Source organism: Lates calcarifer, linkage group LG18 (assembly GCF_001640805.2).
Source record: "Lates calcarifer isolate ASB-BC8 linkage group LG18, TLL_Latcal_v3, whole genome shotgun sequence".
NCBI lineage: Eukaryota > Metazoa > Chordata > Actinopteri > Centropomidae > Lates > Lates calcarifer.
Genome location: NC_066850.1, coordinates 1 through 12534, shown reverse-complemented (window position 1 = coordinate 12534; position 12534 = coordinate 1). Strand labels below are relative to the sequence as shown.

The window sequence follows — 12534 nt, the reverse complement described above, 5'->3', positions numbered from 1 at the left end:
ATATTTTTTTATTTATTGTAATAAATCACACCCTCATGACATTTCTTTCAATTAGTCACATTATTATTTTTGATCTTGTTCAGAGGAATTACCGCTGTAATGTTTGTGACATGACTACAAACTATTGTTCAGATGAAAGTTTCACACACACTCCTACATACAAATGTTAAATAAATATAAACTCTGCCTGTTTTTATATTTGAATAAACTATGGTTTGTGTTTGTGCGGTGACTGTTTTCTAATCAGATTAACGTGTGAAGCATAAAAACATTGTTGAAAATGTGATGATCTTAATCCTAAATCTTTAGAAAAACCCGAGCAGCTAAATCTTTGGTCTAAGTGGTTTATGAGTGTATATAAAGAGGATGAAGACTTCATGTGCAGTAGAAAGCTCAGGGTCACGATGGGGAAACACTTCCACCTGTATGAGAACATTTCAAAGGTGAGTCCCTTTGAAGGGCCTCAGTATTACCTGGCCCCTTCCTGGGCCTTTCACCTGCAAACCGTCTTCATGGGCTTCGTCCTGTTCACCGGGACTCCTCTGAACTTTATCGTTCTCTTCGTCACGCTCAAGTACAAGAAGCTCCGAGTCCCTCTCAACTACATCCTCGTCAACATCTCCATCGCAGGGTTCATCTTCGTCGTCTTCTCTGTCAGCCAAGTGTTTGTCTCCACCATGAAGGGTTACTACTTCCTGGGTCACACCATGTGTGCCTTGGAGTCTGCCATGGGCTCAATTGCAGGTGAATAAACTCCACAGAGTTTTATTTGAGTTGTATTTGATCAGCAGGTGACCATTGGTCTTCGTTCTCTCATCCTCAGGTCTGGTGACGGCCTGGTCTTTGGCCGTCCTGTCCTTTGAGAGATACCTGGTCATCTGTAAACCCTTTGGAGCCTTTAAGTTCGGCAGTAATCACGCTCTGGCTGCCGTCGCCTTCACCTGGTTCATGGGCATTGGCTGTGCCATCCCACCTTTCTTTGGGTGGAGCAGGTAATGGCCCTGAGTCAGAGGTCGTCACAGTCTGATGTATTTAACATGACTCACCTGAACTTTTCCTGTTTGTATTTTCAGGTACATCCCTGAAGGTCTGGGCTGCTCCTGTGGACCTGACTGGTACACCCACAACGAGGAGTTCAACTGCAGCAGCTACACCAACTTCCTGATGGTGACCTGCTTCATCACTCCGCTCTCCATCATCATTTTTTCCTACTCCCAGTTACTGGGCGCCCTGCGAGCTGTGAGTTTATCAATCAATTAATTCTCTTTTACTCTCTCTGAGAGCTGCAGATGATTCAGCAGAGTTAATGATCAGCAGAGGTTGATGGTTTGATGTTGACTCTGTGATTGTTTCAGGTTGCAGCTCAGCAGACGGAGTCCGTCTCCACCCAAAAGGCAGAGAAGGAAGTATCAAGGATGATCATCGTGATGGTCGGTTCCTTTGTCACCTGTTATGGTCCATATGCTCTCGCTGCTCTTTACTTTGCCTACTCTTCAGATGAAAACAAAGATTATCGCCTTCGTCACCATCCCGGCTTTTTTCTCCAAGAGCTCGTGTGTCTATAACCCACTCATCTACGTCTTCATGAACAAACAGGTGAGAACCAGACAGATGAGCAGACACACAGGTGAGCAGACAGACAGGTGAAGTAACAGCAGGTTTGTGTGTTGAAGGGTGGAGATGTTGCTCCATCTGTTGTTTTATTAGAGATAAAATCTTCTCAGTGTAGTGATGAACTTTATAAAAATCTCTGCCTTGGTTCATCACGTGTCTTTAAAACCACTGATCTCAGGTCTGTTTCACTTTTCTCACCTCATCAGTAAAAACTGAACAAGGACAAACTTCTTTGAACTCCGTTTCAACACTGAATGATTTAAACCTTATGTGACTGTATTTCTGGCTGTTCTCAGGTCAGATCTCATTGAATAACCTGATCCTCCTGATTTCTGTTGTCTTTCTCCTCAGTTTAATGCCTGCATCATGGAAACAGTGTTTGGAAAGAAAATGGATGAGTCATCTGAAGTTTCTTCTAAGACAGAAACATCTTCAGTTTCCACAGCGTCTTAATAAAACTGATGGATAAAAAGACTTTGACAGGTTGAACATTGGAGGAAAATATTCTCTGTAAACTCAGAGTTTGTGTTTAATTCTCTGATTTACAACATGTAAATAAAACAAAGTGTTGATGTTGATTTTACTGTAGAACATGTTTGTTCAGATTAAAGGCAACAACAAAAAATCTAATAAAAAATAAATATTGAAATAAAAAATATAATGAATATTTTTTATCCTGTTAGACTAAATAATAATATCTACACTGAATAAAGTGACGGTGAGTTTTTACATTTCAACTTTTTTAAAGGATAAATTCACACAAAACAAAACCGCATTTAAATTGGACATTTTTATTGAAAAACAGGTTGTAAAAGTCAAAATACAGCATGTAGTTTCTCTGAGTGCAAATTAACACAATCTAGTGTAAAGTTGTTTTATATAAAATGTGCAGTAATAATAATCACACTCATCACTTCATGTCAGAAACTCTGACTTCAGATGAAATCAGAGCTCTGATCTGAACGTTTTCTTAAAGTGTTTTTCATCATAAACAGAAACAAACAGTGACATTAAACCTGTGAGGCACCCGACAAAGATCAGCAGCAGGAAACTGGGTCATTTCAAACCAGACTTGGTGTCATTAAACAAAGTGAAGAGCAGAAACAAATACAAGATATAAAAATTCTTAAAAATGGAAATAAAAGCAGTGAAATCTCATTTAAAGATCAAACTGATCGTCTGAACATAACAGAGTCTCTGAACTGTTGATAAAAGTGTTTCTGTTGGTTTTCAAAATAAATTATTCTTAAGAAACTGCAAAATCTTGTTTTCTATCTAAAGCTCAGCGCCGTCTCTAAAACTCGTCATGTCGTAGTAAAGCTTCTCCAAAGTCCGTCACCTGACTTCCAACAAACACCTCGTATTTGTTCAGAATCTCCTCCTTGGTCAGTTTCCCGTCCTGAACACAGTCACAAAAACAGAGAAACAGGAGAATATGAAGCACTGAGATTAAACTCTGTTACAGATTAAAATCTGTTACAGACTGAACAGGTGAACAAGGGAGTAAAGGAAATCATCAGTATGAGCTTGTTGAACAGGTGAGAAAACAGGTAAAGCAGCAGTGTTAAACAGAAACTGGTAAACTGAATTTAAATAAAAACTAAATGACCTTGTTGGTGTCGGACTCGTGCAGGAGGTGTTTGGCTTCAGCCTCAGCATGGTCATAATCAGATGGAAGAATCCAGTCCAGAGTTTCCTCTTTGTCCATTTTCCCGTCGTTGTTTTTGTCTCTGAACTCTTTGAACTGTTGACGTTCAGTCGTCACCCATTCTGGTTCCTCTTCATCGTCTTCTGCAGTGTACATATCACCTGCAGGAGACACCATTAAAATTTCTTTAGCTGATCTTATTAAACAAACACAGAAATAAATAGATGTCCTCCTCCTCCTCCTCCTCCTTCTCCTCCTCCTCTGATCTGTACCTCACCCGAGTTTTAAAAACATTATCTGATGACGTCTTACCGATGTACTCCTTTAGGTCAATGAAACCGTCTCCGTTCTTATCAATGTCTTCCATTGTTTCCTGTGACGGAGTGCAGACAGGTTTAACTATATAAGATGCTGTATGATGACATCACATGACTATGTACCAGGTCAGTGACATCACTCTCACCTGTACCACAATGTCCTTCATGTGTTCGTGATCCTCAGGATGAAGAAAAGCCGTGAACTCCAGTTTGTCTGCGATCAAATCTCCGTTTCTGTCTGCGACTCTGAAGCGTCTTTCGTCCCTCAGCATCATGTGGGTGTAGTTATAATCAGTGTCGCTCTGAGGGTCATCTGTTCCACATAGTCAGTCAGAGAACTGATCAGAGTCTCTGACAGATGATTCAAACCAGACTGTGAGTGTTGAACTTACCCAGGTAACTCCCATATGTGACATTCTTGTACTCGTCCCAGCTGATCAGACCGTCGTTGTTCATGTCGAAGTCTTTCCACTGATGCTCCACGCTGTCGTAAATGTGTTTCTTCTGAGCGTTTTTGATCCAAACCTTCAGCTCCTCCTCAGAAATAAAACTGTCTTTGTTCGTGTTGATTTTGTCCACGATGATGCTGCAGAATCAGTCAAGGATTGATTATTAATCAGCTCGAACTATTAGAAACATAAAAATCTCCAACAGTAAAAACAGATTTATTTTTGCTCTGAGACAGTCGGCTGTTATTCTCTAAACTCTGAAATCATCAGAGGCAGAAACATTCAGTTTGCTGTTATTGATTCTGTATCAGGAACTTAATCAATAAAACCACTGAGTCATTTCAGCTTAAATAAACTTGAGTCTCTGAACAAAGAGAAGAAAAACAACTCAGCCTGAACTTGTTGAACCAGTTGTTGCTACAAGAAATAAAAACCAGAGCGTTTCCCACAAGTCAACACGTTTACAGGAAGACATACCGGCACAGGTAAACCTCACAGAGGTGACTGACACAGGTATGCAGGTGAATCTGGAAGACGCATCTTTAACCCTGAACTCACCCGAGCCTCCGTTTGCTCTCCTCTGGTGGGAGGTGGTCAAAGGTTTTGGCTTCGTCTTCACCCAGAAAAGCTTCGTGGTCGTAGTCATAGTTTTTGTTGTCGTCGTGTTCGAGGTTACTGAGCGGTTCATTGTGAACTCGATTCTTCTTGTCTGTGGGTTTGCTGCTGCCATAGACGATGCAGAGGACGAAACACATCAGCAACGGACGCATCATCCTGATGCACAGAGATTCATTCATTCAGACGTCAAACAGAAACACAGACACTCTGTTTTGGTCTCATTTCTGAGACTAAAACCATCAAACATCTTCATTTTAATATCAACAACGGTCAGAAAAGTCACCACAGTACATTTACACTTTATACTTCATTTATTCAATCACTGTTCAGTTTAGTGTTACTTGTACTTTGCTTGAGTATTTCCTGCTGTTTTAAATGTCCACTGTGTTTCAGAGGGAAATATTAATTTCACATCTGACAGCTGCAGTTTCTTCAAACATTAAAACCAAAGTTCAGGGCAGAAAAAAAAAAAAAAAATTCTGCCCTTTTTCATATTTTTGTTTCAGATGAAAATAAAAACATTTAATAAAATATTTAAACTCAGTTTAATCTTCACAATATTACAGTTCTGCTGACATTAATAACCAATAACCATCCAATTATAAAATAGTAAATAAGTTATTGCTCATAATAAATTTATTTTAGTCTTTTCAGAACATATTGTTGATGATTCTTTCATCTCAATATAAAGCAGTTTTCAGGACTTTTACTTGTAACAGAGTCTTTGATAGTCTTTTCTCTGCTGCTGGTTATTATATATATATATATATATATATATATATATATATATATATATGTATATATATATATATTATTCTGTTTCTGATGTAACTCAGCTTGTTTCAGTTCTACAGTGAAAACACGAAGCTGATGAAGCTTCATCGTCATATCAAACACAACTGATCATCAGTGACTCAAGTCTGCAGCAACACAAACCCCTGAGATCTTACCTGTCTGCTGGCTGCTCGTGCACCTGGACGCTTCACCTGTCCTCTGTCTGTGTTTTATCCTCCGCTCTTCTTCACCGTCTCGAACCTCTCCGCTGACCGACCATCATACAATCCGGCCCCGCAGAATCGTTTCCGTCTGACCGCAGCCAATCCAATGCCGCGCGGAACACTTCTCACGATTTGATTGGTCCACTTCAGCAAGCGCTGGCTTTCTGTTAATGACGCCAGAGGGTTCTATCATCGTAGTCGCACCTCATTGGTTGCCGGCCAGTTTTGGACCAATGGTAGCAGCGGGAGAGAAGCAGCGATGAGAAACGTGGCAGCTGCGCCCTGCCACGTCCTCACACACACACACACACACACACACACTGATTCATTTATTAGTGGAATTTAACCAGAGACAGTCTGTCTTTCTTTCTTTCTTCAATAAAAGCGAAAATTCTTCCTGAGAAAAAACTAAAACCACAATCTTCATATTTTCTTCTGATTTAAATTACACCTGCAGAAAACTCTGAGACACTGATCTCATTAAGGTTAATTAAGGTTAAGATCTAAAACGTCTCCGTTATTTCTCACAATGAGGAATAATGTGTTTTAAAGAGAGAATGAAACAGGACTGATGATCAGGACTCATTAAACCTGTTTTAATCAGAGTCAGAGGAGAAAGTGTTTACTGTCTCATTATATTCAGGTAAAAACACAAAGTAAAGCAGCTTTACCTTTGAAATCTGACAACAACAACACTGACGCATTCGCCAACGAGATATAACGTCATTATGGATTTTTCACCACAGAGTCCCGACAATTTGTCAAAGGCAGCAAACATGCATGCGCACTCCCACTCTCACATCAAACACCGTAAATCGCACGCATCGCGCGCTCAGCGGACGATGCAGGTGTAGTGATGGCTGGTCTCAACTGAGAGACACCGGGACGATCGGTCCAACCACAGGAAGAGCTGGAAACACACTTGGACAGGTGAGCGATGTCTGTCAGGTAGTTTGTGTCGCTGCTGTTAGGTGTGTGGGCGCGTGTCAGACTCGTTGTGCTTGTTTAGAGTCAGGTGTCTAACTGTGCTGCGGTGTGTTGTAGTTTCGTGTTGTTTAAACTCAGGTTGTCAGAGTTGAACATAGGAACAGTTGGAGTGTGTGGTCGGTCGGTCGGTCACACACACACACACACACACACACACACACACACACACACACACACACAGGATTAACTCATTGAGCTGGAAACACTCATTAGTTCAGACTGGATTCAATTCAGGAGGAAACGCGCGGGAAAGACATTTTCACTCCAGTTTAAGTCAAAGAGCGTTTTCAAGCTGCTCAGTGTGGTTAAAGTCAGAGCTGAAGAGCCACAGAATCTAAACTGATGTGTTTGTCTAAAGTGAATATAAAGTGACAGGGTGGGGTGGTTAATGAATTCAATCACGTTATTGATCAGTGAACTGTGAAACTGCTGAGACAGTCAAACGTGGAGAGAGGCCTCTGCAGGTAACAGCTGCTGTCATTTCATCCACCTGAGTATCCGTCCACTAAAACTGTTTGTGTCTCTGACACTCAGACTGTTCTTCAACATCATGGACAGGATTCCTACAGAGACAGAGCTTTTTATTAACAAGTTTAACCTCAAACATCTCTATATATCACTACGAGACTCCACTGACAAACAGTGATTTTACTGGGAGCTGCTGGAATAGCATTGCCTCTGTTTGTTAGTTACTGTGTGAGTTTCAGAGGGGCAAGAAGTTTTCATTAAAACACAAACTAACAGATGGAGGAGCAGACTGATGTCAGGACACAAACTGACCTGGATTTAAAGAGTCTGTTCTCAGACAAACTCAGTTTGGATTCTCATTCAATTTCCCTCCTGATCGTGCTGCTTCTCCCTCTCCTCCTCTCCTCTCCTCTCCTCTCCTCCCCTCCCTCTCTCCTCCCCCCTCCCTAAAATCCCTCACAGATACCAGAATTATTTTAAAGGTCAGGAAATATCAGACTGGAGATGTGACTCATACATTTTATTTAATGAACAGAACAACACCCTCCTGTGGTGAGAGAGGAAAAGACTCCTGGAGAACCTGGTCCTGTAAAACTTGGTGAGTGATTCCTGTAAAGGAGGTGAGTTATCTTAGCATTAGCATTAATGTCATTCCTGTCAGGCTCATTAACTCTGTAATGTAACACAGCTGTTCACAGAAACATGTTTAATTTTTTGATGTTTAAGTTTTTTATCAAGTTTCCATGTTTAAATTGAAGTTCAAAGAATTAAACAAGAGAACAGTCTTTATGTATAATATCTATCAAACCACACAGATACCAGAGTGAAGGTCAGGAAATGATCAAACTGTCAGAGACTTTACTCAGACATGTTTTTTCTTTTTTCTTCCAGGCAGATCTACGAACCAGTAAGTCTCATTTTTCTTTTTATTCTGTGTCGTGTCATGGCTGCTGTGCCTCTCACACACTCACACATCTCTCTCTGTTGTGTATTGAAGGAGTCTTATCATGGCCGCCGTGTCATGAATTGTGTTGTTGAATTGTGTTGGAGGGATGTCTTCAACACAAACAGATTATTTAGTGATATTTTGTTGTTTGGATAGTGAGTTTATTTAGAGACTGCAGAATGTTTGAAAGCTCATCTGTCTCTGTAGAGTACCACTGAACAGTTGATCTAAATATTATTTTAAGACTTAAAATCACATCAAAATGAAATTCAAAAATTCTCATTGTCAAATCATGGCTCATCACAAGATCGGTCTAAATAATTGCAATGTTTTTTTTTTAAAACATGTATTCATTTTTAGCATATTATTTAACATTACTTTAGACTTGTTCTATTTTGATTTTTTTTAAAAACTGTAATAAAATCTATCAGTGTTTGTCTGATGATGCATTGAGGTATTTTCTGCCCTAATGTGTTGTCTCAAACACATTTCCACCATGTCATCATAGCTTTTCAGATTTTAGAAACCTGTGAATGAGGTTTTTAACCGGACGTGACCTTTGATAGAAACTCTGTCAGCTAACATGATAAATAACATGAACTCCTGTTCCAGTGATGAACAGCATCTGCACAAAGAGACAGGAGCTGTGTCCAGAAACATCAGCTGACAGCTCGGGTTAGACTTAAAGCTCAGTGTTACTGTGATTTAAAACTAATAGGCTGTTTACTGCTGCACAAGTTAACACACTGCTGTGTTCACTTATTGTATCTGTAGCAGAAAATTACAAACACAATGTAACAACATGTTGATCCAAAGCCGTCAGTCTGTTCCTCTATCAGCTGTCACTGATTCACAAACTGAAACTCAGTCAAACACACAACTGTCTCAACAGTTTTCAGCTACAAATAATCAGGTTTGCGTTTTTGTTTGTTATTTTTTTGTTATTTTTGGGCCAAAGCACCATCTCCTGTCTATCCCTCACTTTTTGTCTCGGCCATCGAGCTGATCTAATGATCTATCCATTTCCTCGTTCATCCAACATGACCAAGTTTGTCCCCTGTTCATATGTCCCTGTAAACATCACAGCCTTTTTTGCTGTCCTCTGTCCATTTGCATAAATTATCTGTATTGAACCTGTGTCTGCAGTAAGAAAAAGACTGTTTTTGTTTGAATCTGCTGAGGCAGTGATGGTGAGACCAGGAAGAATCAGGTGTTGGGTCAGAGCTGGACTGATGTGGTTCAGAGTCTGAACAGACTTTTTCAGGACTCTGAAGGATCAGACAAGGTTAATGTTCAGTGAGGACAGATGATTCGCTGGTCTTTAAATCATTAGTTATCAATCATGTGAGACAGGGAGGAGATCCAGTGTAAATGATTTGAGGGAGCTGCAGCTGATGATGACAGGAATGTTTTAGTGATGTGGTGTAAATGAATGTTGTATTAACAGTCAGTCTCATCAGTCTGTGGTCAGTTGTGTATTGAAGGTGTCTTTGCTTTAACAAAGCCTGAACTCATCTTTCTCCATCTCTTGTTTGTCCATCTTTTTTCTGGCTGCCATCACTCACAGCAGCACCTGTCTGCCTCTGTTTGTTTCATCTATATCTGTGGCTACAAACAATTTCTTTCTTAATGGGTTTACTACTAATAAACTTTATTTATGTAGAGCTTCAAATCAGTTACAAAGTTTTTTTACAGTAACAAACTAAACAAACTGCCAGTGTTTTTATTTGTGCTTTGGTTTTTCATTGTTCCCTGATTATCCATCTAAGTTCCATATGTTGTATTTCTGTGTTCAAGGCTTTAGCTCTATGTACCAGCTAACATTCACATTCAGCCCATCAGATTATTAAAGTCACACATTGATAGTCAGGGTTTCTATGATTACTCTCTGATTGGTTTCAGACAGTTGAGTAGTTTTTCTCCTTGTTCACCTTGTGCTCTGAAAGTTAGGTAATGCCCAGATCACATCAGTTATCCATTCATATTTGGTAAAAGCTTTTAATCTGAAGGTAGCTGCTTATTGGCATTGCTCCTGGTTGATAAATGTGGTGTTTGCTGTGATTTGTGCAGCATAGTTTGTGTTGCAGGATAATTTAACTTTTGATGTGAGATTCTAAATTCATTATAAAGCCTCAGAAAAAGATCAGTCTTGTTTTCTCAGCATAGATTGATCAGTCCAGAGAGTTGGCAGCATTGTCCTCAGGTCTCATTTTCTCTCCAGGTTTCATTTCAACAGTCACTGCTACTGTTTACACATATGCAAAGGAGCTGTTTCCTGATTCCACATGTTTGTATGTGTTTGGTAAGATTTGGTTGTAGACCATTGACAAAGCAGACAACTTGAAATGTTTGACTTTGATTTGTCCAAGTGCTTTGGCAGACGCATCTTCACTCTTTCCACAAGTCAACAAGTTACTGTTGACACATTTGGCCATTGATGTGGTCGACAAGATATCTTAAGTAGTAGTTCGGAGACACAGTAACCTGGTAATGTCAGATTCAGATCTTAGGTTCTGACTGAATCAGTGATATTTGGACCAAACCTTTCCACATTTTCCTAATGTGGTGAATCAGAACCACGATTCAATGAACCAGGACTTGTTAACACAACAGAGAACAAAGTCAAATGAGTCGACTCGTATCATAAGAAGGCAAGGCTTTTCTCCGTCCCCTTCTTCTCTGTGTGAGAGGATGTCCACACTGTCAGAACAGTCATTCAGTTCTTAGATAAAAAGGAAAAACCCTAGTTCTATTAGTCCATGTACAGATCATGGACTCTACTAAGTTGTGTGCCATAGTTGTGCAGTTTCCAAAACGAGACAATGATCCATCTGGTGTTGTGAATCAGCTGACTATTGTATGCTGTTATGATGTTAGTGTTTTAGGGACAGATTTGGTGATGTAGATCAAACTGTAGCTTTAAATTCACTCCAAGCATTAGGGTTAGTAGAATATCTCTTTGACCCTCCCTGTTGGGTTAGGGTTAGGGGGTTAGGGGGTTAGGGTTAGGGGATAGAAGGTTTTAGCCAGAAGTGCCAGGGGGTGCACTTGGTTTTTGGTGAATACCTTGGTCTGTGGTGGTTGCAGAGTCATGAGACCCACATGCTCCCCCACTAATTCCATGATGGGCTTTCCAACGGCACCAGCCACGAGTTTCTCTGAGCTTGCGTTGCTGAGATATACTCTGTATGCTCTCTGGGCCTCATATATGGGTGCGGCCTTAGCGAGAATTCACTCTGGCTGAGGTTTGTCTATGTTTGTCTATGATAGAGGGTTTTAGCCAGAAGTGCCAGGGGGTGCACTTGGTTTTTGGCGAATAGCTTTGTCTGTGGTGGTCGCAGAGTCATGAGACCCACATGCTCCCCCACTAATTCTACGATGGGCTTTCCAACGGTGCCAGCCCCATGTCTCTACGAGCTAGCGTCAGCGAGCTACAGTGATATGGAGGGGGGGTGCAGTTGTATTTGGCCCAATAACTTTGTCTGTGGTGGTCGCAGAGTCATGAGACCCACATGCTCCCCCACTAATTCCACAATGGGCTTTCCAACGGCACCAGCCACGAGTTTCTCTGAGCTTGCGTTAGGGTTATGGTTAGGGTTAGGGTTAGGGTTAGAGATAGAGGGTTAGGGGGTTAAGGTTAGGGTTAGGGTTAGGGGTTAGGGTTAGGGTTAGGGGGTTAAGGTTAGGGTTAGGGTTAGGGGTTAGGGTTAGGGGGTTAGGGGTTAGGGTTAGGGGGTTAGGGGTTAGGGTTAGGGTTAGGGTTAGGGGTTAGGGTTAGGGTTAGGGGTTAGGGTTAGGGTTAGGGTGGGTTAGGGTTAGGGTTAGGGTTAGGGTTAGGTTAGGGTTAGGGTTAGGGTTAGGTTAGGGTTAGGGTTAGGTTAGGGTTAGGGTTAGGGGTTAGGGTTAGGGTTAGTAGAATATCTCTTTGATCCTCCCCGTTTGGTCCGCCGACTCAACGGTTTGGTGTAGAGGGTCAAAGGAAATGCACGGGCCGACGCATATCGCTACTAGGCTCCCCGTACAATGTGTCCTATCAACAACAGTAGTTCTATTTTTAGTACCGTAGATTAAGGTTAGGTCTGCGGGTTGGATTATATTCTATTCCTCTTTTTAGGGTTTAGGGTTCTGGATCAGAATTAATTCAGAGTATGGTTAACCATCTGGTTGTTTTTAGATTGTATTGAGGTGTCATTAGGTTTACTTAAGGGGTTTGTCTAATGGTGTGAGGTCCCAGTTAGGGTTAGGGGTAGGATAGAAAAAGACTAGGGTTAGGGTTAGAGGTTAGGGTTAAGGTTGGGGCAAGAGATGGGGGGAGTTAGGGTTAAAGTCAGAGAAGGTTAGGGTTAGGGCATAAGATGGGAGAGGTTAGGTTTAGGTTAGGAAAGATTAGGCAAAAGAAAAGAGCTGGGGTTAGGGTTAGAGAGAATTAGGGTTAGGGCATAAGATGGGAAAGGTTAGGGTTAGGATATGGGAATGGGAGAGGAAGCAA

The 12534-nt window shown here is 41.1% G+C and overlaps 2 protein-coding genes across 3 annotated transcripts; one reads left to right on the top strand and one right to left on the bottom strand.

The window, feature by feature from the left end:
* Nucleotides 1-325: 325 nt before the first annotated feature.
* On the top strand, nt 326-2067 carry opn1sw1 (opsin 1 (cone pigments), short-wave-sensitive 1). Its single transcript, XM_018689932.2, is given in 6 exon segments — nt 326-744; nt 824-992; nt 1074-1239; nt 1356-1520; nt 1522-1596; nt 1966-2067. Coding segments are annotated over 6 exon segments (1074 nt in total). The 5' UTR covers nt 326-347.
* Nucleotides 2068-2389: 322 nt separating this feature from the next.
* On the bottom strand, nt 2390-5761 carry calua (calumenin a). 2 transcript variants are annotated; one of them, XM_018689931.2, is made up of 7 exons: nt 5597-5761; nt 4587-4802; nt 3972-4165; nt 3726-3892; nt 3575-3635; nt 3224-3423; nt 2390-3013 (listed from the first exon to the last, which is right to left on the bottom strand). In XM_018689931.2, exons 2-7 carry the CDS (start codon nt 4799-4801, stop codon nt 2909-2911), a joined length of 942 nt encoding a protein of 313 aa, XP_018545447.1. In that variant the 5' UTR covers nt 4802; nt 5597-5761; the 3' UTR covers nt 2390-2908. The 2 variants fall into 2 exon arrangements, with proteins under 2 accessions (XP_018545447.1, XP_018545446.1); XM_018689930.2 differs by lacking the exon at nt 5597-5761 and having other exon boundaries at nt 4587-4840.
* Nucleotides 5762-12534: the final 6773 nt, after the last annotated feature.